This window comes from Cajanus cajan, chromosome 2 (assembly GCF_000230855.2).
Source record: "Cajanus cajan strain Asha chromosome 2, NIPB_CcT2T_4, whole genome shotgun sequence".
In the NCBI taxonomy this organism is placed as follows: Eukaryota; Viridiplantae; Streptophyta; class Magnoliopsida; order Fabales; family Fabaceae; genus Cajanus; species Cajanus cajan.
Genome location: NC_138518.1, coordinates 1,717,523 through 1,743,919, shown reverse-complemented (window position 1 = coordinate 1,743,919; position 26,397 = coordinate 1,717,523). Strand labels below are relative to the sequence as shown.

The following is a 26,397-nucleotide window of genomic DNA, read 5'->3' as shown; positions in this document are numbered from 1 at the left end:
CCCTCTTCATCAATATCGTCATCATCTACTTCTAGTCATCTCCCAGCTAAGTTCATAAATTGATCACTGTAAGTTGAAATTAAACAAATTTAACGATCAAGCAAAATGGGGGAAGATCCGGTGATTAGTTTTTGGAAAACATAGAGAGAAGTGAGATAAAATTATCAAATAAATATTGGAGAAATAAGGTAGAAGCACACACATAGCAATCAAAAGATTACCATCCTAAGAATCCGAGGCAAGCTCCACTGCTCTACTCTCTTTAGATATGGAAAGGAATACTGTAAAAAAGATGGTGTTGTTTCCAATTAAATCATTAATTTAAAATCAAGACCCAACAATAGAAATCAGTAGACATGTCATGTATATTAGCTTAAGAAATTTTATAGAGCCGCGTATTTAGATTAAAAAAGTGACAGATCAAACAAATTATAGTTTAATCATATGCCTTGTTTTAATGACATTCTGCAGTCACATAGGATTAGCAATAATTTGTTTCTTAATTCTTTCTAGAGAGGCCTAAGCAATCGCAATATCAAAGATTTATAATGGTGAGACAAAATTAAATGGCAATAACTTCCAAGGTCATGCACCTTTGCTCTAGAGCCTCCTTGTCCCCGCGTTTTAACAGTTAAGTATATCTGGTGAATCAAGAGTGGTCACTGTCTGTTTCATGTCTTGTCTATGTAAAGCAAAAAGTGTACCTATAAAAAGTAAAGGGGGATGAAATCTAGCTTAAACTTTATGCAACTTTCTTGTAACATAATATTGAACAAGACTTATTAATGTACCGTATGTTGAACTTGATTTTTTCCTGGGTAAGCTTTTTCAATACATTCAATTAACTGAATTGTCATGTAAATAGAATTAACTAATCAAGAACGTAACTAGAGGTGTTAATAAATGAATTTTTTTTACTCATTTTTCTCCTGGTTTCAGTGGTCTATTTATGAAGATTTAGTTCATTCTTTTTTCAAAGGAACTTTGTAAGTGTGAACTAAGAAGAAAGAAGGAAGAGTGTGGATAAGAAACAAATTTACCCCCCAAAACTCCTGATAACAGAGTACTCTACATGGATGCCATGCCACATGCCAGAACTTTGCACTTCCCTGCTTTCATGTTTCTCCTAGTGTCGTAAATACAAGAAATACATCTGGTTGGAATTCAATTTCAATAGTTACAGTTCCTTAGGTATGATTCGTATTGTTCTTTAATCAGAGTCGGAACTCAATAGTATGGTAAATGTATATTAATGAGACCTGCATAGTATCGAGGTAATGCCAACTTTAATTAGAAAACAGTACTAACTGCACCTAAGAAATTGTATCTAAGTTTTTTCCTAATAGGAATTACTTCATGTAAAACATTATAATTTAAGAAATAGGATGCATGAAGAAAGTTGTTAAACCATCTCTCCTTTAACAGATATTTATCAATTTAGGTGCATCGCGTATCGTCACTGTTCAGTAAATGTTAACAAGAAATTGAAATATTATCAACAAACAAGATATTATATTTCAAAAGTTGTGGAGATATTGTGAAGAATTAGCACCTGATGAAGAATTGGTCCATGTTTCATTTTGAATTTGTGGCTCATCTTAGTCAATCTTTAGGTTTTTAATGTGAGCAATCTTTCCCCATTCTTCGCCTTCTGGTTTCTGGCAACGGATTTTGAGCAATGGACAACCCTTGATTTCAAAAGTTGAAATGGATTTAGGCAGACCCTCCTCTGGTAAGTATAGGAGGTTAGGGCAGAAACTAAACACCAATTTCTCAAGAAAGGAGAGGTGGCTGAGACCCTTGTAGTCTAGCTTTTTAAGATCTGGATAACTCGAGATCCGTAGAGAAGTAAGAGAGGGTGGCAGAAAACCTTCATCAGGAAAAGACTCCACTTCCATTTTTCCAACAGACAACAACTGAAGACAGGTGTTGGCTGCCAAGGTCCCTTTCAATGAGGCCATAAGTTTGAAGCAACCATAGAGATCAATGAATTTTAGATTTGGGGGAAAACCTCCATCCAATAACTTCTCCACTTGTGGACAATCCCTTATCATTAGGTCAGTAACAGATGGAAGGAGGATATGCATGTCTTTAGGCAATAATTTCAAATTCTCCAATCCACTAATTACAATTTTCGCTAGATAGGGTGCAGATAATCCTTCATTGGGGAATGATTCAAATAGAGGACACAGATAAATTTGCAGATCCTTAAGATGAGTTTGAGTGTGTTCTTGGGAAATCATTTTTAGATTACGACACTGGTTGAGTTGAACGGAACATAGTTTTGGAAAGAAATCTAGGGGAAAGGTTGTTAGACAGTCAGAGCAATAGATCACCAGTGTTGAAAGGAAATCGTAGCAACCTCTCATGTGAATATTCATATTCGGGCAAGAATAAATGCGCAACACTTCAAGAGAAGTATTAGATACAGTGTTGCATCCACTAATGTTGAGCCTTCCACACTTACGAATTTTTACATTCTTCACGTGAAGAAGTTGAACTGGAAGACCTTTCAGCATGGGGCATTCATCTATAGAAAGATGTTGAAGACGAGGAAAAGCAGCTTTACATTCCCATTCTTCCCATTCCTTCATATTAGAGAATTTCAATCTTTCCAAGGATGAAAATGAAGAAGAGTTACTACCATAAAATTCAGCACCAATACTCACTATCCCATCAAACCCTTTAATCTTCAACTCCTTCAGAAATGGCAAAACTCCACAGGGTGGCAACACAAGGCAATATTTACAGTTCACCATGCATAAAGACACCACATTCACATTCAATAACCAACTTGGAAATTGTGTACCGCCATAATTACAAATTGTCAAATTCTTCAAGTGTTTGGAAGGTTCTAGATTCTCAAGTACTTCCTTTTCTTTCCTTGGATCATCAGGGATGTGGTTCTGATTCCATTATAACTCTAGCCTCTCAAGGTGTGTTTTATTTATAAAATCTGCGATTAATGCATCTGAGGGATTCACAATATTTTGTAGCTCCCTAATTGATAACCCTCCATGAAGATTGAGTCCCCCTAGCTGTTGAATGCTAAACTCACTACTTGTCCCAACATAAAACAAACTTAATTCTTGAAGATTCTTCATTCTTTCCAAATGCATTGGCATCTTCCTCACCATAGAACATACAAATTCAAGGTGACACAAATTGGTGAGTTTATACAAATTCAAGGGCAGTTCCTCCAAATTCCTACAAAAGTTTAGCTTTAGTATTTGTAAATTATAGAGCAAACAAGTTGAATTAGGTAGCCTTTTTATAGGAGTACAGGAAAGGTCTAACAAACAGAGATTAGTAAGTTTTCCTAGAGAGTCGGGCACGTTTTTAAGGTTAAAACAGTGAGACAAAGATAAGACACGTAAGGATTTAAACTTGGAGAACAACTTATGTCTCCAAATCCAAATCATGGATTCACAACCATGTAATATTGTAATAAATGACTGCAACCTTGTAGTAGCATCATATGAACTTTCAAACACCTCAAAAGATGAAAGGTCATTGATTCCAATTGAAAAATAACGGGTTGTTTTTGGTATACTTTCTCCTTTATCAACTCCCAACCTAAAACAAACGTCCCCACATACATATTTTTCCAAATCATTTAGAAGGTCATGCATGACAAATATCCCGATTCACTTGATCGTTGAAAGAAAGATCTTGATAACAGAACATCAAAGTATTGTTCACCAACTTCTTCTAGACTCATGCTTTGTTGAGGACATTGTAAAAAATTTTGAGCCATCCACAACTGAACTAAGTTCTTCTTTCTGAACTCATAATCTTTGGGGAATAATGCACAATAAGCAAAACATCTCTTGAGATGAGAAGGAAGGTGGTGATAGCTCAAAAATAAAGCAGGGATAATTTTACAATCTTCTTTTGGTAAGTCCCATATCTTGCTTATCAATACACTTCTCCATTCCGCAATAGATGACTTTGTTCGTAAAAGACTTCCCATTGTTTTCAAGGCCAAAGGCAATCCTTTGCACTTTTCAACTATCTTTGTAGCAATCTCCTTCAACTCATCATCCAACAGAGGATGATTATCTTGAAATGCATGTTTAGAAAAAACTTCCCAGCAATGTTCTTCTTGCAATTGCTTTAGTTGATGCACTTTGCATGAACGCACAATGGAAGCAACTTTCTCACTTCGTGTTGTGAGAAGAATTGAACTTCCTGGAGCCCCATAATTAAGAGGAGTTTGCACAGCTTCCCATTTCTCATGGTCTTCATTCCAAACATCATCCAAAACAAGAAAAAATATCTTCCTTGACAATTCTTCTTTTAATCTTCCATGAAGCATTTCTAGGTCCCCATCAAATTTTGATTTTATGATTTTCTCAAGAATAGCTCTTGTTATAGTCAAAACATTAAACTCATCTGAAACACAGACCCAAGCTTTGATATCAAAATCAGCCTCCTCCAACCTTGGGTCATTGTATACATGTTGGGCAAGCGTGGTCTTTCCTACCCCACCCATGCCCACAATAGAGAGTATTGTTAGCTGGTTACGATTGTCAGTTTTAGATGTGAGCCAATTAAAAATCATTTCTTTGTCATTATTTCTGCCGTAAATAACACTTTCAACCACCAAAGATGTCGATGGCAATTTCTGTGACACTTTACTACCTGATCCATCATCAGAATAAGTAGCCTCTCTCAAACCAAGATCACCCTTTTGGATTGCAAGATATTCTAGTTTGCCAAGGACTTGTTTCATCCTTGAGTCAATTTTCTTGTTAAATGAACTCAAACTAGCATTGAAGAAATTGGGTACCTTGCAAGTACAGGTTTGAGTCTCTGATTCAGCTTCCATTTTGCATTTGATGAGTTCGTAGTCTATTTCATCCAAGAGATCCTCTGCATAATGCACAACATCTTTGACCTCAAAAAGCCATTCTCTCACAGCTTGATCTTCAATCTGCTTTAGTTTTGCATCATCAACCACAGCATTGATGGACCGCAGCTTCACCTTTAACTTGCTCAGCACCATCTCATTAAGTTTTCTTCCCCGAAAGAAATCCAAAACTTGAGGAGAAGCCAGCCTGTCAAATGCAATCTGAAGGAAAGCAGAAAGAAGAGCACCACCAACCAATTCGGCTGCCATGGTAGGAAAAGGAAAGGAGCTGGATGAATGGAAATGGGTAATTTGAAGAGTAGCTTATGCCAATGAATGACTGAGTTTAAGGGTTACTATACTGATGAAAACAGTAGTAAGCTATTTTAGAACAATTGGTTTACTCAAGGGTTAGTGAGCATCTTTTACTTCGATACCTAATCAACCAATAACTGTATTCATAGTTGTTTTCCATCAATAAATCAAAATTTATGTTGTCTTGAATCGTGAGTAAGATTAAGATCAAATAATTTAAATTTTAGGATATATATTTAAGTTTGATTTCTAAAGATAAAATATGAATCCTATGATCTTCATCCAACAGTTTTAATTAGATGAATGCATGAATGTGTGAAATTCCCAACTTAATCATGTTATGAATATTTTTATTTATTTAGGAAACAATATAAAAAGAAGGGATCTTACTTTTTAAATACTTGTCATGCATATTTTCAAACAATGCTACAACAGACTGAATAAATAAATCAATTGTGACATCTTAATTGGTATATTTCCCAAATTTCCAATATAAGAATTCTTAAACCAAATTTATTTATGAGCATGTCATCTGATTTGATAATATTTAAAAATAAAAAAGACTACCTGATTAGCATGGTACTGGAGAATCAAATATAATATATGCATTTATTAGCATCCTTCCTTGATTCGCTTAATTGACTATAATGAAATATTTCAGCCAGCTTAGTATGTTTAATCAGATAGTATTTGTAATGCTTAATCAAGATCAAGTATTTTGTTCTTCACCAAAAGACAATGAATAGAATCTTTTAGTTGACTTTAATTTCATGACCCTTGTACACACACAAAGAGGAACGTATATGTTGTTTTAAATGTTGTTTATGGAACTTCAATCAGAAAATAAATATCATATGTGTAAAATATATCTGTTGCTTTTTCCATTACCAAATACAAGGGCCATTTTTGGTGCAACAATTACACAAGCTTTACCTATAGTTAATCTACATCAGCTGACTGCTACACAAGAAGAAGAAGAAGAAGAAGAAGAAGAAGAATGCTTAATCAAGATCAAGTATTTTGTTCTTCACCAAAAAGACAATGAATAGAATCTTTTAGTTGACTTTAATTTCATGACCCTTGTACACACACAAAGAGGAACGTAAGAAGTGTTTTGTTCTTCACCAAAAGACAATGAATAGAATCTTTTAGTTGACTTTAATTTCATGACCCTTGTAGAAGAAGAAGAAGAAAGTGAGCCATCCCTTCTTTAACAGATATTCATCAATTTAGGCCTAACTTGTGCTGCTGTTATTCGGAAAATGCTAACAAGAAACTGAGCTCACCTTCTTTAACAGATATTCATCAATTTAGGGCTAACTTGTGCAATTTAGGCCTAACTTGTGCTGCTGTCATTCGGAAAATGCTAACAAGAAACTGAGCTCACCTTCTTTAACAGATATTCATCAATTTAGGGCTAACTTGTGCTGCTGTTATTCGGAAAATGCTAACAAGAAACTGAGCTATTTGCAACAAACAAGATTGTATTTCAAAAGCTGCAAAGATAATGTAGAGAATTAGCACCTGATGAATGAAAAGGTAGACATATGAGAAATGGTACATGTGTAATTTGGAACTTGTGGGTTCATCCTATTGGAGAATATACAAGTTTTGAATGTGAGCAATCTTTCTCCAATCTTCGCCTTCTGATTTCTGGCAACGCTTTTCGAGCAATGGACAACCCAAAATTTGAAGACTTGAAATGGATTTAGGCAGACCCTCCTCCGGCAAGCATTGAAGGTTGGAGCAATTTCCAAGCACCAACTCCTCAAGAGGGGAGAGGTGGCTGAGACCCTTGTAATCCAATCTTCTAAGATTTGGGAAATGCCTCATTTGTAGAGAAGTAAGAAAGAGTGGCAAAAAACCTTCATCAGGAAAAGACTCCACATCCACTTGTTGAATTGTCAAGAATTTAAGATAGTTGGTGTTGGCTCCCAAGGCCCCTTTCAATGAGGTGATAAGTTTGGAGCAATTTGAGAGACCCATTCTTTTCATATTTGATGGAAAACCTCCATCTCGTAACATCTCCACTTCTGGACAATCCTCTATCTCTAGCTCATTAAGAGATGGAAGGAGGATATGCATGTGTTTAGGCAATAATTTCAAATTCTCCAATCCCTCAATGATAAGCATCACTAGACTGGGTGCAAATAATCCTTCATTGGGAAATGATTCAAATCGAGCGGACTGTGAAATTTCCAGATCGTGGAGATGATTATGAGCATTCTTCTGTGAAATCATTTGTAGATTACAACACTCACTGAGTTGAAGCGAACAAAGTTTAGGGAAGATATCTAGAGGGAAGATTATTAAAGAGTCACAACCACTATCAATCTGCAATGTTAAAAGGAAATTGTAGCAACATCTCATGGGAATATTCATATTCGGGCAATCATAAATGCCCAAGTCTTCAAGAGAAGTATTAGATACGGTGTGCTCAATCTTTTCGAGTGACGTTGCTTCCATGTTGTGTCCGCTAATGCTGAGTTTTTCACAGTTACTAATAAGTAGTTTCTTTGAATGAAGAAGATGCTCTGACATCCCTTTCAGCTTGAGTATTCATCTAAAGAAAGATATTGAAGACGTGGAAAAGCAGCTTTACATTCCCATTCTTCCCATTCCTTCATATTGCATAATTCTAATCTTTCCAAGGATGTAAATGAAGAAGAGCTAGTCCCATAAAATTCAGCACCAATACTCACTATCCCATCAAGCCCTTTAATCATCAGCTCCTTCAGAAATGGCAAAAGTCCAAAGGGAGGCAAAACAACACAATATTTACGGTCCTCCAAACGTAAGGACACCACATTCACATCCGATAACCAACTTGGAAATTGTGTACCACCATAGTTATTGATTGACAAATCCTTCAAGTGTTTGGAAGGTTGTAGATTCTCAAGTACCTCCTTCTCTTTCCTTGTATCATCAGGGATCTGATTCAAATTCCATTCTAACTTTAGCTGCACAAGGTGTGTTTTATTTTTAAGACTCGCAGCAAATGCATCTGCCGGATTCACAATATTCTGCAGCTCCCCAATTGATAGCCCTCCATGAAGATTGAGTCCTTTTAGTTGATTAATATTGAACTCGCAACTTTTGCCAACATAAAACGAACTCAATACTTGAAGAGTTTTTAGTCTTCCCAAATGCATTGGCATCTTCCTCTATTTACAAATTCAAGGTGACGCAAATTGTTGAGTTAATGTAAATGTAAGGGCAACTCCTCCAAATTCACACAAAAGTTCAGCTTCAGTATTTGCAAGTTATAGAGGGAACATGTTGAATAAGATAGTCTTTTTATGGCAGTACTTGAAAGGTCTAACAAACGAAGATGTTTAAGTTCGCGTAAAAAGTCAGGCACGTCCTCAAGGTTAACAAAATGGGACAAAGATAAGACGCGTAAAGATTTAAACTTGGAGAACAAGTCATGTATTGAAATCATGCGTCGCCGATCAAAGAAAAAATCCCTTATACCTTGTGTTGGAATAAATGTATGAAACCTTTTAGCAACATCATATGAACCTTCAAACCAATCAAAGGATGAAAGGTCATTTGATCCCATAGAGAAATGACGGGTTGTTTTTAGTAAAAGTATCATTGAAGAACTTTGGTACCTTAAGAATAATGGTTTGAGGTTCAGATTCAGCTTCCATATGGCATTTGGAGAGTTCATAGTTTATTTCGTCCAAGAGATCCTCTGCATCATGCACAGCATCTTTGACCTCAAAAAGCCAATCTCTCACAAGTTGATTTTCAATCTGCTTTAGTTCTGCATCATCAACCACAACATTGATGGACCGAAGCTTCACCTTCAGCTTGCTCATCATCATCTCATCATGTTTTCTTTGGCGAAAGAAATCCAAAACTTGAGGAGAAGCCAGCCTTTCAAATGAAACCTGAAGGAAAGCAGAAAGATGAGCACTGCCAACTAATAGTAAGAAAGGGAGTAGGTCAATGGAAATGAATAATTTGAAGTGTGGTTTATGCCAATGTCTCTGTGAAGTGCAGGGTTACTGAACAGATGAAATGAATGGTAAGCTATTTTGCAAGGATCACTTTACTTGAATAACTGTAGAGTGAACATCTTTTTCTTTGATGGTCAGTCAATCAATAACTGTTGAGTCTTTCTGACGATAGAAAGAGGCTTGTTTGTCAGTCAACCAATAGCTGTATTCATGAATGAATGTCTGAGTCTGACAATAATTAAATTGTGGGTATGTGTCAGTGTCACGTATTTACTCATATTATGAATGGTTTTGCTTTTATATTTAAGAAACAATATAAAAAGAAGGGGTCTTATTTCTTATATTATATACTTGTCATGAAAATTTTCAAACAAAACTATAACAGAATAAATAAATAAATCACTTGTGACATCTTAATTGGTATATTTCCCAAATTTCCAATATAACAATTCTTAAACCAAAATTATTAATGAGCAAATTATCTGATATGATAATATTTCTATAAAAAAAAATTTCTTAATCAATTAAGATATACGATGCAAATTTATTTGATGTATTAATATCCTTCCTTTATTCACTTAATTGACTGTAATGAAGGATTTAAGCCAATTTAGTATGTTTAATCCGTTTGTATTTTTAATGTATAATCAATATCAAGTATCTTGTTCTTCACCAAATGACAATGATTACAGTTTTTCAGATGACTTTAATATCATGACCCTTACGCACAAAGAGAAAATTGTATCTTGTTTTAAATGTTGTTTATAGAACTTCCATCAGATAATAAATATCATTTACCTAAAATATATTGTAAGATATCTATTGCTTTTTCCATTAACAAATACAAGGGCCATTTTTGGTACAACAATTACACAAGCTTTACATGGCTAATCTACATCAGCTGACAGCTACACAAATCCTGCCTTTGCTATCGTATAAACAAAGGGAAACCGACGGAGGAAAAGTAAAAATAAAAAAAATAAAAAGCAAAAGCTATTTGCAATGCTCACTACTCAATGCCACTTCCCAACTTAGCAAGAAACCAAATACAATTTCAACCCATTCTAAGAACGTATATTTAGAAGAATTTTACATTTCACAACTCCCTTTGCTTCAATCTCTCTCTCAGATGTAGTAATTTGCCTTGGACTTGTTTAGGTAACTCATCATCAGATAGGCCAATTTCAATCCCTTCTACTTGATTTCTCTGTATAATATCATGGTACATTGGCAGAAACCGACTTTGAAATGACCTATATGAGAAATAGGGTAGAAGCACACACACAACAACCAAAAGAGTAACCAGCCAATATAGACCACTTGGAGCACATGCTTCCACAAAAACCCTGTAAGCTGTTGTGGATATGGCTGGAGAGAGGTAACCATAAATTAACACAAATACATACCAGAAGGCAATGCTGCCCCATATAAAAAAATGCTGTATCCAAGTGAAGTAGTTGATAGAAAGTGCCATTTGGCAATTCACAGTCCACACCACACATGTGTACATTGTGACCCCCAGTATTTCAAAATCTACCACCTTACCATCTACTCTGAAGGCTTGATTCAAGACAGAATTAGTTGTCAAGAAGAAGATCACTAAAGAACTAAGGACTCCGTTCAACATCCAGCCAAGAATCCGGGGCCAGCTGAAAAGGATGTCCTCTACTCCCTCTAGATATAGAAAGGGATACTGTAAAAGAGAAAAGTATGATTAGCATAGGATCATGGCTTTCAACTCATCATTAATTTAAAATCAAGAACCACAAAAGAAATCAGAAGACGTGTCATAGATACATTAGCATAAGAATTTTGTAGAGTAGCATGTTTAGATTGAAAGATGTTAGAGATCAAAAACATTTCAGATTAATTATAATTTAATCATATTTGATTTAATGACATTCTGCTTCTGCAGCTACATAGGATCAGCTATCATTTTGGTATGTCTAGTGTCTGGTGTATGGTGTATTTGATGATAAAGCATATGTCTCTTGTGCATGCAGACACACACAGAGTTTGCGAAGCTCTGCCACGATGACGATAGTGAAGATGTAGGAAAAGGGGAAGGCTGGCTATTAAAGTTAACTTAAAGAAGGTAAAATGGTTGCAAATAGTTTTCTTCCACAAAAATGAGAAAATATATATAAAAAGGAAGGGGGAGAGATAGTTTTGGTAAACAGTAAAGTCATGGAAATTAAAACACTTGGATAAGAGATAATTCAAGGTATACAGAGTACTTAGGTAAATTTTATATCCAAATTAAGTTGATAATGGTTTACAAAGCACTCTACAATCAAAGAAAATATATTTAGGCACATGGAATTATGAGAAACAAATCTTTCAAAAATATTAAAAAGCATCTGAAATCAGTGGTGGCAATGTAGCATGTTTGGAGTGAATGGAGGAACCTCATTGAAAACACACTCCGTTTTCCACTGGCTCTGGAGACAGAACCACGACTTTTACAATAGAGGCAATAAACATAAACTTTAAGGTGTTGATCTTAATATAATTATGAAAAAAGTGTTCATGGTTGAAATGTAACATAATCAAATGTCACAAGATAAACTGGTAACATAAAGGTCCTATATAGAAAAATTCAACGTATACAGTTCTTGTATTCTAAGAAGAAGAATTGTATATATCTACCCTCTGGTTCTTAAATATTCTTTAATACATACAGAAGAAATTTATAAATAAAAAAATGACAATTTAGTACCTTTAGGCAAAGTTTGGCAGAAACATCCTGATCAAAAACACCTAGAGCGATTACGGGAAGTGAAGTGAAGAAGACATTGTAAAATGACATGTACCAATCATTGTAAGCAGCTTGACCAGAGAAAGAAGCATATGCCTCAAACCAAAATAGGGTAAATCCAAATGCAATGTTTTTATAGAAAAAATAGCATATCTGCATAAAAAATAAAAAGTAAAAGTTATCAATGAAGAAAATTTTTTGGATGAAGTTGCCTAGATTTTTATCTGAAAAGGCCTGATAAAATTTATAATACATTCTCAAAAACATGTAGTACACTTAAATGCAAACAGAAAATTATAAGATTGTTTTCAGCAGAAGTAACCAGTCAACTCATGAAGGGTTAAAAAATATGAGAAAAGGAAAAATATATAAACATTTGTAGTCTTCATTTCAGAATATTGAAGGACCTAAAATAGGACAATGAAAGTATTGAGTAGGTGAACACTTAAATATTTTGTATTAAGACTTTGAGCAACAGATGGATGCCTGGTTTTACCATCATGGATATACGCCGATAACACCAATGGCCATGTACCAACAACAAACGCTCCAGAAACCGGAATTGAGCTATTGCAAAATCACTTGCCATAACAGCCTGTAGACAACATTTTTTTTTCCAAAAAACAAATCAGAAACTGGGACACAGTCATTCAAACTTAATTCATCAGTAGTTTATCATACATACATTGGCATGTACATGCATACAGGAAACGGTACCAGGAAAATGCAGTGGAATATCATAAATGGCAATATGATCAGGTAAGACAATTATGTCAAAACGAAAGTACAGAAGCTTCATACATTAAACATGTAAAATAAATGCTGTAACTCTTAAAAATAAAATGAATGCTCTGTAACTAAATGACTAAAAATTTCTAACCTTTCAACTAATTAACCTCCGTTGTGTTTTATTTCAGATATATGATAGAGGGCATGGGGAAGAATAACCAATTAGAATAGCTTTATCAACATATATCATTGTTAATAATTCCAACAAATTACACATTAGACCTGGTTACTAATCGTTGGAAAACCACCTTGATTGCGGTCACTCCTAACCCACCTTAATTGTGGCCCATCGGAGTTGTGCAGCCATGGCTCTCATGGGTTGAGAGATCCCACATTGACTAAAGATAAAGACATTGTAGTCCTTATAAAGTTTAGACAGTTATATCACCTTACAAGTCAGTTTTAAATATTTCCCACTATTCCTCCTCAAGGTAATGCATAGATGCCAATCACACCTAACTTGTTGCAATGTTCATAAGAAGTGCTAATCACCACTCCACTAATCACCAAACCCAATTGATGGAAACCTACTTCCCAAGGTTTCCTTTAGAAGAGATAAGACTAAGAAGGGTGAAGGTTGATGGAGGGCCATCCATAGGAGACTCACACTTGAAGGCCATTAGACTTTTAAAAAGGTCCATGCTTAGGAGGTTAAAGGAGGCTTCTACAGGGAAGGTGCTTCTTAGACCTATGCTCTATATGAGCATTGAGTATGATTTCTCTTATTAGTTCCTTAGTCTCTATTGTACATACCTTATATAGTACTTTGTATATAGTATATACTTGTATAGGTGTATTTTTGCCTTTGTATTTGTAAGGCACTTTTATCTTTCATTGTAGGTCATACACTTAGGATTTTAGGGTAATGTTGTTTGGAGACTTTTACTCCTTTTGACCTTGTACTAAGGGCCATAGATTTTCTTATTTTTAGTTTTAGTAGTGGGGTGGCAAATAGTAAATGTGTAGGTGAAGTTAGTAATTGGGCCTTTAGTGGGCCTAGGCCAATTTTTACATATTGGACTTGTTTTACTCCATTTAATCCAAGGAATTGATTTAGCTAGGTCTCACCATCATTTGGTGAACCTAATTAAACCAATTCCATGATTTTTGGATTGGATTAGATGAAGGAAACTCACCATGGCCGCCTAGCTCATCCTCGGCCGAATTACTAGTAGCTTCTCCAACACACTTGTCTCTTGGTTAGCCAAGGAGACAAGGTGACACTTGGCACTCTATGATTGGCTCTTCTAGATCTAGGTGTCTCCTCCTTGTCTCCTATAAGACAAGGTGACACTTGACACTCTATGATTGGCTAATCTAGATCTAAGTGTCCCTACTTTGTCTAACTTACACTACAAGCTACTCCACCTCTATATATAGGTTTTTCACTTGTAAAATTCACTTTTGGATGCATTTAGATGAGAATTGTCGAGTTTTATCTCTGATTTCTCTCTCCCAAAAGTCCTAAATTCTCTTTAATTTGATTCCAATTCTCTTATCCTCTTCCTAAAAGTGTGGTGAGAGTTGAAGTAGTTTATCTTCTTCCTAGAAGTGGCACCACTTGAAGAGAGTTCTTCACTTCCTAAGGTGAAACCAGAGATTTCTACCTCCATTAGAGACCTTGGAAAAGCTTGAGAAGTGTCAAGAAACAAAAGATCTATGGCGGAACTTGAAGGAGAAGCAAAAGCCAATCTGGTTGCTCCTAAGGTTTTCCATCACCAATCTACCAATTTACAGTTAACTTTCTTCTCACAAGGCTCAATTTTCCCAGTTTAGGTACAGTCTACATAGCAATTTGGTTGTCATTAAACAAGTTCATGGGGTTTGTCCCCTGAACACTCTTACTATGAATACAGTGAACTTCGATAAATAGGTGTTTATCCCAACAAAAATCAGCCTGATGAAAGCAATAAATGGCTTTAACATCTGGTACATATATTTGGTTTTATGTAAATAAAGAATAAAAGAAAATAGAAACAATTAACGGAAAAGATTGATTAGCATAGTCACTTCTAACAATTTAGTTCTACACATAAATAATTATATTTCGAAGGGTAAAATGTGTTTTAACTTTAAGTCTCACAAATTTTGATCAAAATTGGCTTTCACACCTACATTTTAAAAATGGTGGTTTTGGCCTCTGTATATTATGAAATGAGGTAAATTTGATCCCTCATCTGGTTAGAATGAAATATAGGGTTGGGGACGAAATCCACCACTTTATAATAACTAAAAATACCATCTTTTAAATGTAAAGACTAAAACCAATTTTGACCAAATCTTTAGGGACAAAAAACACATTAAACCCTATTACTAATAACCTATGTTGCATGCATATGGGATTGACAACTTGGTTGGTTATGTATAATTCAATTTCTCAATAATTTAACATAATCTACCAAGTCCATGTTCACATATTAAGACCATAAATTAAACAATATAAAAGAGTTAACAACATGTGGACTTGGGTTAGATTAGGGGTGAATTCCAATAAAAAGCTTAGTTAAGTACTTATTCAATAAGTTATTATTATCTCGTAAAAGATTATGCCATATATTTGAACATAAAACTTATAGGAATAAGCTAAAAAGAGCTTAGAAGAGTCATAAGCTATTTTCCTAAATTCAAAGAAACTACCCAACAAGCTCTTCCAAATGCCTCCCTAGTTAAATTAAAAATTCTCTTAAAATTCTTCATTTATTATGGGCTTCAAGAATATAAATCTTTTTTAAGGACAGGTAAAAGCATAGCCCAAATAGGTATAATCAAATGTAGCTATGGACCTGCATCCCTTCAGCACCACTAATACCAACTCCAATATCAGCCTCTTGAAGCATGCCAACATCATTTGCCCCATCACCGATAGATAATGTTGTCTTCCCTGTCCCCAATTTCACCAATCTTGTAACCTGCATAATTTTTTAGCTGATGTGATTAAATTTTTTCAAACCCACAAGCAATGACTATATACAAGGAATTTATATTAGTATATGACACAGAAATTTGAATTACACACCCAAAGTACTTACTCGAGCTTTTTGTTTGGGTGAAGATCGGCAACATATGACAGAAGCACAACTAATTGCCAGCTCAAAGAAGGACCTTTCCAAAATCTTGTTAAGAGAATAATCCAAGGACTTCCCGTCAATTATCAAGCCGAACCCAGAAGAACTTCCTTTATTTGTATCAGAACTCTCTTTCGCAGACTTGATTTGCAAGATTCCTTCTCTAATTTGCATCTTAATGCTTTCAAGAGAGGCCTAAGCAATTGTTGTATCAATGATCTATAATAGTGAAAGAAAATTAAATGCCAAAAACTTCAAAGGTCATGTACCTTTGCTAGAGCGTTCTTGTCCCCTTGTTTTTCCAAGGATAGGATATCTGGTGAATCCAAAGTGATCACTATCTGTTTCATGTCTTGTCTAAGTAAACTACAAGCATACCTGTAAAAAGAAAAGGCGGAAAAACTAAGTTAAACTTTATTCATATTCCATGGAAACATAATCCAGAACAATTCTTGTTAATGTACCCTATGTTGACAGCAGTTTCCATCTTGTCTCCAGTCAATACCCATAACTTGATTTTTGCCCGGGCAAGCTTTTCAATACATTCAGGAACCTGTACTTTCAAGTAAACAGAATAAAATTTATTACCTAATCAAAGAACATAACAAGTGGTTTAACTGATTTTTGGGGGTCATTTTTCTCAGTTTCAGAGGTCTATTTCAGTATTTCTGAAGCTGGAGTTCTTTTTTTGTCAGAAAATTCCATTTTATTAGAGTTAAATATGTTTTTAGTCTTTATAAATAAGGCAATGTTCATTTAGTCTCTCAAAAATAAATTCTCTTTATAATCTCTCGTTTATAGGGGCTAAAATGACACATTTTCATATATGAGACTAAAAGAAGACAATTTAGATTTTAGGGACTACAAGCTAACATTAATTACCCTATTTATAGGGAATAACAGCATATTTAATCCATTTTATATCACGCTCACCATGTATGAAACATACATAACTAAAAGTAGAAAAATTAAAATTTTATACTTACCCCCTTTTGCAGTCTATCTTCAACTGCAGTAGCACCAAGAAGTATCAAATCCTTTTCCATCTTATCAGCAGCTGCATCCACCAGTGCATCTCGTTCTTCTGTTACAGATGATTTGATCTTTGAAAAATCCTTGTCCCACAACTTATATTCTTCTTCATCAAGTTCACGGTATGCAATTACAAGGGTTCTTAAACCAGCCTCAGCATATCGTTTGATATGATCTCTGGTTTCAGCCTCAAACTGTCTTCCATGTTGCGAGAGCCTTTCAAACATTACACTGCATATATGGAGGAAATGCAAAATTTTCACATCATTACATGCAACTTACTAACAACACCAATATTTAAAAAGCATGTGGACATTAATTCAAACCTGTCGGCACCCTTGCAAAGGAGCAACAAATGATTATCCTCATTCTTCACTATCACTGACATTCTTTTGCGGGAACTGCTGAACTCTAAGACATGCAGAAGCTGGTATACTCTACTCATCAAAAAAATTGCCCAATGAACAATAAATTAAACACAAACTTTCAAAAGAATGAAAATTTTCCAAAATTATAATATAGATAAATAAAGACTTTGCAAAACATTTAAATCACCCTCTCAGTATGGACCAAAGATATCAAACAAGTTCAAACCTATTGACGGAAATAATCAGCAATAAAAACAAAGAATACAAGGTAGAAATATACTAAATTGCAGTGTATGAACCAAATAATTAAAAAATAAATAAAGTTGAATGTTCTCTTATTGAGAGTTAAAGATGACTTTTTTCTTATACTTGGTAACTTTTTTGACATTTATTTGTTTTAAGATATTAAATCTTATTCTTATGATCTTTATTATCATCCTTTTAAGTCCATATTCTTCACAACATGAAAGGCTTTAAGCAAATAATTTACTTCTCAATCTTTCATCCTAAACCCAGATTTAAGAACCGACACTTTCTGTAAATCTTTCCCTTTACAGATTATTGTGCAAAAGGAAAATTTCCTCATAACTATAATTTATATCATTCAAGAAATTCAATTAAGCTGTAATTGGACTTTTTTTCTAGAGTAAATCATAACTTTGGAATTACTGTAATAATTTTGTTCTGGTGAGAAGCCAGATCAAACTTCGTTGACAATAGAAGATACAGTACTCTATTTAAAAAAATTATAGAAGCATATTAGAAAATAGGGTGGATAAGTATGACTAACAAAAACATGGCAAAAGGAGCTAGCCAACCTGTCAACCTTTTTTCCACTTTCATAATTCAATTCATGCAATGATATGCTTGTTTGTGTCCTTGCGAAAAACTCAAAACCAAGCTCCCTTGCAGCTATGACAAAAGCTGCTTCATCTGGTGACTCAGCTTCATAGGAAATTTCTCCTGACTCTTTATCTACATCTGGAATAGCTGTGTGACAAATAGCTAAAACTCGAAAGAATTTTTGTACGAAGTCTGGATAAGGTTCATTAACCCATTGCCCATTCATTATGCGCTCATCTCTAAAATTAAAGCCCTTAATTGGATGCCAAGAGTCCACTGCCTCATTATTCTGGCCCAAGAAATCAGATGATCCACCATCAACTTCAGATTCCCTATCTTTTCCTCTCCTAGCAAGTGCCTTCTCCACTTCCGTCATACCACGACCATATGGAATGCCCCCTATTGAACATTTGACAAACTCCATGGAGTTACATGTCAATGTACCAGTTTTGTCACACAATATTGTATCAACCTGACCAAGTTCCTCATTCAAATTAGATGTGCGTGCACGAGCTGGCCTATCTGTTTCTTCATAATACATTTCCTGGTCATGGTTGATGAAAATGCTCTGCAGAACTTTCACAATTTCTATGGACACATAAAGTGATATCGGAATTAGATATCCATACAACATAAGGGCAGTCAGAAAATGAAGAATGGCAGCAAGTGTTGCCCTTCTAGGATCATAAAACACCGTTGTATTGTTTGGACGAAGATACCATCTTCTATACCTGCCAGCACCAATATCCCTTTTGGTCTCAACACCAAAAAAGACAGAACCAATAAAGGATATCAAAATCAAAGTACTGAAGAGGATGTAGATTATCTTATCCATTTTTCTCTCAATTTTGCTTCTCTTGGATGGAGGATCAGTGGAATTCTGCATAACTTTTGTATCATGGCCAGTAAAGATCACAACACCATAGATATAATCAGTGTTTTTCAGCTTAGAATCTCTTAACAGGATCTGCTGCAAAGAAAGAGGATATTCTTTACCATCATAATGTAAAGTTCCAATAAATGAGTACAGATTTTCATTAGGATCCTCACATTTAACCACAGCACTAAACTTTTGGAGAGATTTTTCATCACGAAGATGTATTGTCACCTCCAAGGCATGCTTTAGTTTTAGATTAGTTTCTCCATCAAGATTCATAGTCTCAACATAACAAACCCCATCATCATAGCTTGATGAAAGCAGAAGAAGATCAGCAGGAAAATATTCATCTTTATACACTTTAATGATATCACCAACACGGAGTTTCTTCCATCTAGTCTCCACAAATGTATAATTTCTACCATATACCTGAACCTTTCTGTTGTTTGCCTCTATATCCTGAAGAAATAAATGAAATTAGGCAGGAAAACTTGTAATCTTTTTTTTTTTTGGTAGAGAAGGAAAACTTGTAATCTAGTACAATATGTGGGATATATCAAACAAGATAGAAAACTTTCCGGCACACACTAAAGTTTAAATGAAATCAATCCAAAAAGGTGATTCTTAACAGAACGCATTGAAAGCTAAACAGTTAAAAAAAAAAAAAAAAAAAAAAAAAAAAAAAAAAAAAAAACTACGCAGAAATAAGGCAAACAAGTTACATGGGCGTAGAGCAGCGCTTAATTATATGACAGAGTAATATGGAACAGTATCATATCCTAAAATCATCTTTTCCAGAAGTAAGGAAGATTAACAATCTCTGACACAAATTGAAATGCACATGAATTATATTATATTAAATCTGTTCGGAGAGAAAAGAAACTTTTGCAATACCTATTCCTCTTTCCAGAAACAAAAGAGCATTCCAATATAATGATATGTCAACAAGACCTTAAATAATTTTCTAATATTAGAGCATTGAAAGATAATCAAGCCTGTGAACCTACTCCTTGATCATCAACAGTAGTAACTACCTAATGGGGAAACTACTCTCATTTTTGTTTCATTCACAACGTTTCTAATTTCTAAATTAAAACCCAAAACTAATACAAGCTTACTCATAAGTTATAACAGCATAATGCCAATTGAGCATCATCCAATTTTATAGGACTTTTACTTAAGACCTTTACAGAAAGCACTACCAGGGGGGAAGGGGTAATTGGTACTTTGGTGGGGCGATTATTCAATGTATAACATATTCAAAATTTGAAAGAAAAAACAGCATCTAAAAAAAATCAGTGAACAATACCTGCTTTCTTCTCCTCCAATCTTCCACAGCTTCCTTGGCCATAGTAGCTCCAATCACAACCAGCAAGGGAGCAACAATACTTAGAGCTGTAAAAGGCGCCAATGGACTAAATGAAACACAAGCAACAACAAGAAAGTAGATATTTGCAACCCTCCTGAACTGTTCAAACAAAGACTTGGGGATAAAATTAAAAGCTGTGTACTTGGTTGTTGAAACATAGTTGCCTCCATAATTCAACTGAACCGCTTCAGGGTTATCCAGATCATTGCAGTGGACAACCCTTGAGTACCCCTTGTTCCCAATTTGGGAATGACCATCTCTGAATGGTGATTTCAAACAAGAAAAACTGTACAATTTGCTAAAATGTATCCTCCTCTTCCTCCCTTCAGCCATTTTCCAAATGGGGTGTCTTCCTTCCCTTCACACACAAAATCCTCTAATTCTCCAAGGGATCACAGAAGCACCCATCATTCATAACCCCCTCAAGCACAGATTTTTGACCCTCACCTACTCTGTAGCACCAAAATACAAGGCCAGAAATTTTCTTCAACAATAAAAAAAAATTTAAAAAAATTAGGCCAACCCCTCCACCTAAAAATGGCCACACTCAATTAATATGAAAAGAACAACCCAACATGGCAAGTCAAAAAAAAAAAAAAAAAAACACAACTTGATTTGCAAATAAGCTTTGATCCCTTCAAATTCCCACTTAAACAAGGACACAAAGCCTCAATTGCACCCAAAAATGAGCTAGAAAGAAAGGTTGAAACTCGTAAAACCCCTGAAGTAGAGAACTTTTGGGAATTCTTTGCTCTCAGCGGAAGCTGCAGATGTCTCTTCCTTGCGGGTTCAACCGAATTGTAGAGAGAGATACAAAGAGAGAGAAAGAGGATCAAAAAGTAAGAGCTTGGTATGAGTAGCAGTTAACTTTGCCGCTTCTAAAAGCAAACAAATGAGAGAGACAGAAACATTGATAGAACCGACTACCGAGTTGGTCATTACTATTAGCACACTCTGCTAATAATATTACTGCCTTCACTTCACTTCACTTAACTTCTTCACCTTGCATTCATTCATTGAAAAACAAAGATAAAAATAAAATAATAATAAAAAAAACAGAAAAAGGGGTGAATACTAAATAATATAGCTAGTAATAGCAATAGTAGCAGTAGTAGTACAATAGTATACCCTTTCTTTGATCTGTTTGCATGAAGTGAAGAAGAGATGGGAAAGTTGGTGCAATCCACAAAACACTTTTGACGTTTTTATTTGTTGGTTTGTTACACGTGTTGTTATATTGACAACAACAAAGCCTGATACAGATAGATACTCCCTCCCTTGTCCTAGCTAGCTACAAGATGCGTCTCCCTTTTCCATGCATCACAACACTTCACTTCGGTTAATGTTTTTTATTGCTTTTTTTTTTCTCATCGTATTAAACTCATTCCAATACTTATCAGTTTCAATATACGGTGTAAAAAATAAATTAGTTAAACTTATGTTTTTAGATACTTTAAAAAATAATTTTGTTTAACTAATAAATTAGTTAATCTTTTTTTTTTTTAAAGGATAAATTAGTTAATCTTATGTTTATAGATACTTCTAAAAATAATTTTGTTTTAGTCATGATAAAATTTTCCTTCAAATATTTAAAATTAAAAAAACAATATTAATAATACTCTTAGTATCACTTGTTTATTTTGCTAAATTTATGAAAAAAATAATATTAATAATACTCTTAGTATCACTTGTGAAAAAAATCATAAATTTTGCTAAATTTTTTACACTTATAAAATTTGTGATTTATAATAATTTTGTGTATAATTAAAAATGTTAAAGACAACGTTGTTAATATTTTTCTACAATAAAATTCTATATTTAAAATTTGAATTAGACCTACTTTTTAAGTCTATTTTAATTAATTATATATTTTTGTTTGTTTATTGATTTGATATTTATTATTTAATAAAAAATAAGTTATAAATAAAGACAATTATGTATTTAAAATTCAAACTTAACACTACTTTTTATGTCTTCTACTATTTTAATTATAGAATTTATGTTCTTTTATTGATTTGGCATTTATTATTCAATAAAAATAAAAATAAATTATATACTTACTATATAAAATATTTTTACATAACTATTTGAGTATAGATTATCATATATATGTATTGTAAATTTAATAACTTTCTTAAATATAATGTCTAATTGTGAGTTTTCATATCGATTAATAGTGTACAAATTTTTCAACAAATCTATTAAATTCTAATAAAAAAAATTGATATAACACTTTATTATATTACCACGTAACATATTCATATTGAGATGATATGATATGATATATTGCATTATCACATCATCATGTTAAATACTAAATGTGGAAATTAATAGTACATGGGGAGTCAAATTCTTAAGAAAAAAGTTTTTAAAAAAATTATAATAAAATTATAATATCAAAATACAATTAAGACTATTTAATTTTTGAATTCCCCTTTTTCTATACTATTGGATGTAAACGGATTGTGCTGTGCATGTTGAGGCACATGAACTTTTCTCAAGAGTAGCCTGTGACGAAAATTTGTCATATTTATCAAAACGTCACAGTTAATTAAACTAACATGTTGAATTAGTCGATGATAAGTTGTTGGGTGTGAATTATTTTAATTTCTTCTTCTTCTTTTCTTGTTGGGGTTTACGTTAAAAGCAGAAGAGAAATAGATTTGTTTGGAGGTAGACGCATGTTGATACCAACCGTAAGAAACAAGAAAAGTAGTCAAATCGATGGCACCCATAAAAAAACCTTGAAATGGACATGCAAGGTGATAACGTTTGGATATGAATAGAAAGTTCCAAATGTTACGGTGACAAGTATGAGCATGTGAGCATGCACAAACTTCACAAATGTTGTGTTGGGCATGTGCCTTTGCATCTTCTTGCATTAATGTGTAGCTAGGGTTTGTTCCTTCCTACTCCTACATATATACCATAATATTCATTTAGCTTCTCTCTAAGAATTTTGTTATTTTCTTGCTAGATTTCATGACTTTGACACTTTAAACTGCTTAGATAATCAATTGGTTTTGTTCCTCTCACAATAATTATATCTTGTTCAAGTATAATTATTTTTTATTAATTTAGATAAATTACACTTTTGATTCCATTATAATATTAAATTCACAATTAATTTTAATTTTTTTATCTTTAAATTCGTAATTTTAATCTTTCATTTTAATAAAATTCATAACTTTTTTTCTTCGCATAAATTGTGATCTAATATTGTATAGATAACATAATAATTAATATTTAAGTTAAATAACATTTTTAGTTCTTATTTTTATCTTTTTTTCTATTTTATTTTATCACTTGTGAGATAAAAATAAGAATTAAAAATAAAATTTAATCTAAATATAAATAAATACTAATTATTATATTTCCTACTTAATATTAAGCTAAATAATAATTAACGTTATAATTTTAATAATCGATAAATGAATATTTATTGAGATAATTAAAATTATGAGTTTTATAAAATTAAAAAATTAAAATTTCAAATTTGATAGAGGGACTAAAATTATAAATTTGATATTATAGAATAATTAAAAGTATAATTTAATATGTTAATTTTTATTATTAGATAAAAATATTTATTAGTTTTTGTGAAAAATTTAGCTAGTTAGTTACCTCTTTGAATTTTTTCAATTAAATTTTTTTCTTCGATATGACTCTCATCCGACACCTTTATTAAATTTTTTGAACTTAGCTCTATTGATTAAGTAGAATTGTTTTTATTGAAAAATATTGTAATAATCATATCTGATTGGAATAGAATTACTTCTAAGGTAAGATATTACTGATAATGGGATTATCTTATATGTAAGATTTTTTTTATAAAAGATACATATAATAAATATTAAAAATATAATTTACTTTTTGTGTAGACTTTTGAAAGAAAATTATTTTAAAAAGCATGACGTTAATATCACCTAGCTAACATTTTTTTTGCTTTAACTTTTCCGTTGAATTTGTGGCAAAGCTGTTTTTCCATCAGATCATGCTTTTATAAAGTTATTTTTCATTCTTCAGTTAATAAATATTTTACTTTTTAAATCGTTTCTCTTTAATTTTCTGAAGAATTTTTATAAAGTAAGTTTTTTTTTTTTTTTTGTATTTGGTGATGAAATTGGCTAGACTTTGTTTCTTTATTCTTTTAATAAATCTATAAGCTTCTTACATGAAAGAAGTTTAAAAAGATAGTAATGAAATTCTCTGGCGTGGCCCCACTTCACAGTCCTTTATGACAACAATACAACCCCAGCCTCTTTCCTTTACCAAGTTAAGTAAGCTATGCATTCATGATCATTGAGATAAATAATAAATTATATATATTTTGTTAGTGTGCCCCAAATAAGTTATAAATATTAAATTGTGCTGTGTTTCTGATTTTAATAAAATTCATTAAAAAAATTATGTAAAATTACAAGAAATTTATTAATAAAATGTAGAACTTACAAAATCATATAATTTTTAATAAATTTTAACTGATAAAAAATATATTTAAAAAGACTATTAAAGAGTTTTGTTAGTATTTTTCTTTATATATTACTTTCAGTGAAATTTTATATTGTTAATTAATCAAAAATTATTATTAACATAATTTTAAGATAATTATAAAAAAAACAATAAATTTATCATAAGAAGTGATTTGTAATAATCAAGTGATGGTGGGTACATATTATTTTTCTATAAATATTTATATAAAGCCATGTTTAATGAAAAAAATACAAGAAAATAAAGATAATCATTGAATATTTGAGTGTAATATGTATATATAAAGGAATTGAGCATAGGAGGAAGTAATGGTGTTGACATGTGGTCCTCTCCTAAAATTGAGGGCAACTTGGCAGTTGGCAGCTTTGAAGAGTTGAGAAATCCCAAACATGGCAGGACACATGCCATGAGCCCATCTTCCCCACCTTCATACCCCAATCACTAATCTTTATCCTTATCATATATATATATATATAGTAAATATACATGTATATATATGATGTTATTAGTATACAAAAAATAATAATAATAAGCTAAAGTATATATATCATCAATTATTCGATCTTTAAAGTATGCAATGAAGAAGCTCCTGACCCATTTTCTCATTGGCTAGACAAGACATTTTGCCGTCTTAGTATTTCTCATTCTTTGTTTTGTTTGGTTGTTTTGTTCTACATACTGTTGTTATTCCCACAGCAATAAAAACAAAATATGAAGTATTAAGAAGATTTTTTCAACATAAACAAAAGATGTTTAAAGATTATATCTTTCTGAATTGTTGTTATAATGATATATAATTTCAATGTCTTTTACAAGGATGCATAATTATCTTTTTAGTATAAGTATATTTCTAAGTCGTTCAAATGTAAGATATTTTTAATTTTTAAATAATTTTTTTAATCTTTATAATTTTAAGAAAGAAAAACTTATTTTAGTTACTTAATTAAAATCACCAAGAGCATTACTATTACTAACATAGACATATTGAATTGGTTATGAAACATCAATTAAATTTGCGTAATTTTTCGGTAATAATGACACTAACAAGTAGGTTTAACGTGACAGATTTACTAACATATTTAAATTTAATGTATATGAATTTAAGTTTTAAAATTGATGCATGATTTTTTTTTTATACATTAATTTAAGACTAAAATAATTCATTCTCAATTTGAAGGAAAAAAAATATTTAACTCATAATGTTTGGAATATTATTTATTTAACAAAAACTGTTTTCTTTCTCATTATTTTCATCTATATTTATATCAAATCAAACCATTTAAAAAATTTACTCTTTCTCTTGCTATTTTCTTTTTACATTGTTTTTTTTTTCTTTTCATTTTTTCAAAAAAGACATTGGTTGGAGGCATGAGATTTAATAAATAGATAATAAATATGACGAAAGTACCATGCCGTATACAATGTGGTGAGAAGTGTGCCACGTGTAGTGGGCCCCACTAAGCAGGTAGGGCCACGTCAGCAAAAAAGAGAAGTAGTAAAACGTGTCCAATCCAAAGCAATGGTGCGAACATAACGTACAAATAAGAAGTAACCTGCCACAGACATTGATGTTTCCAATGCACACCACACCATACTCATGCACCTTCCTAATTAATTATTTCATTTTTCCTAAGTTTTTTTCTTTCAACATTTTTATTTAAGATGCCAAAATA

The 26,397-nt window shown here is 32.7% G+C and overlaps 1 protein-coding gene and 2 pseudogenes across 4 annotated transcripts; all 3 read right to left on the bottom strand.

The window, feature by feature from the left end:
* Positions 1 to 413: 413 nt before the first annotated feature.
* On the bottom strand, positions 414 to 6,455 carry LOC109814645 (putative disease resistance RPP13-like protein 1; annotated as a pseudogene). Its single transcript, XR_014431258.1, has 2 exons — positions 1,553 to 6,455; positions 414 to 1,259 (listed from the first exon to the last, which is right to left on the bottom strand). The product of XR_014431258.1 is annotated as a putative disease resistance RPP13-like protein 1 (transcript).
* A 122-nt stretch (positions 6,456 to 6,577) lies between these two features.
* Positions 6,578 to 9,803, bottom strand: LOC109814646 (putative disease resistance RPP13-like protein 1; annotated as a pseudogene). Its single transcript, XR_014431259.1, has 2 exons — positions 6,774 to 9,803; positions 6,578 to 6,663 (listed from the first exon to the last, which is right to left on the bottom strand). The product of XR_014431259.1 is annotated as a putative disease resistance RPP13-like protein 1 (transcript).
* Positions 9,804 to 9,925: 122 nt separating this feature from the next.
* On the bottom strand, positions 9,926 to 21,389 carry LOC109814651 (ATPase E1-E2 type family protein / haloacid dehalogenase-like hydrolase family protein). 2 transcript variants are annotated; one of them, XM_083067784.1, is made up of 11 exons: positions 20,174 to 21,387; positions 17,963 to 19,323; positions 17,103 to 17,213; positions 16,731 to 17,007; positions 16,209 to 16,297; positions 16,014 to 16,122; positions 15,709 to 15,939; positions 15,463 to 15,588; positions 12,387 to 12,485; positions 11,852 to 12,043; positions 9,926 to 10,825 (listed from the first exon to the last, which is right to left on the bottom strand). In XM_083067784.1, the coding sequence occupies exons 1-11, from the start codon at positions 20,564 to 20,566 to the stop codon at positions 10,229 to 10,231; spliced, it is 3,585 nt and encodes a 1,194-aa protein (XP_082923910.1). In that variant the 5' UTR covers positions 20,567 to 21,387; the 3' UTR covers positions 9,926 to 10,228. The 2 variants fall into 2 exon arrangements, with proteins under 2 accessions (XP_082923910.1, XP_082923911.1); XM_083067785.1 differs by lacking the exon at positions 11,852 to 12,043 and having other exon boundaries at positions 20,174 to 21,389.
* Positions 21,390 to 26,397: the final 5,008 nt, after the last annotated feature.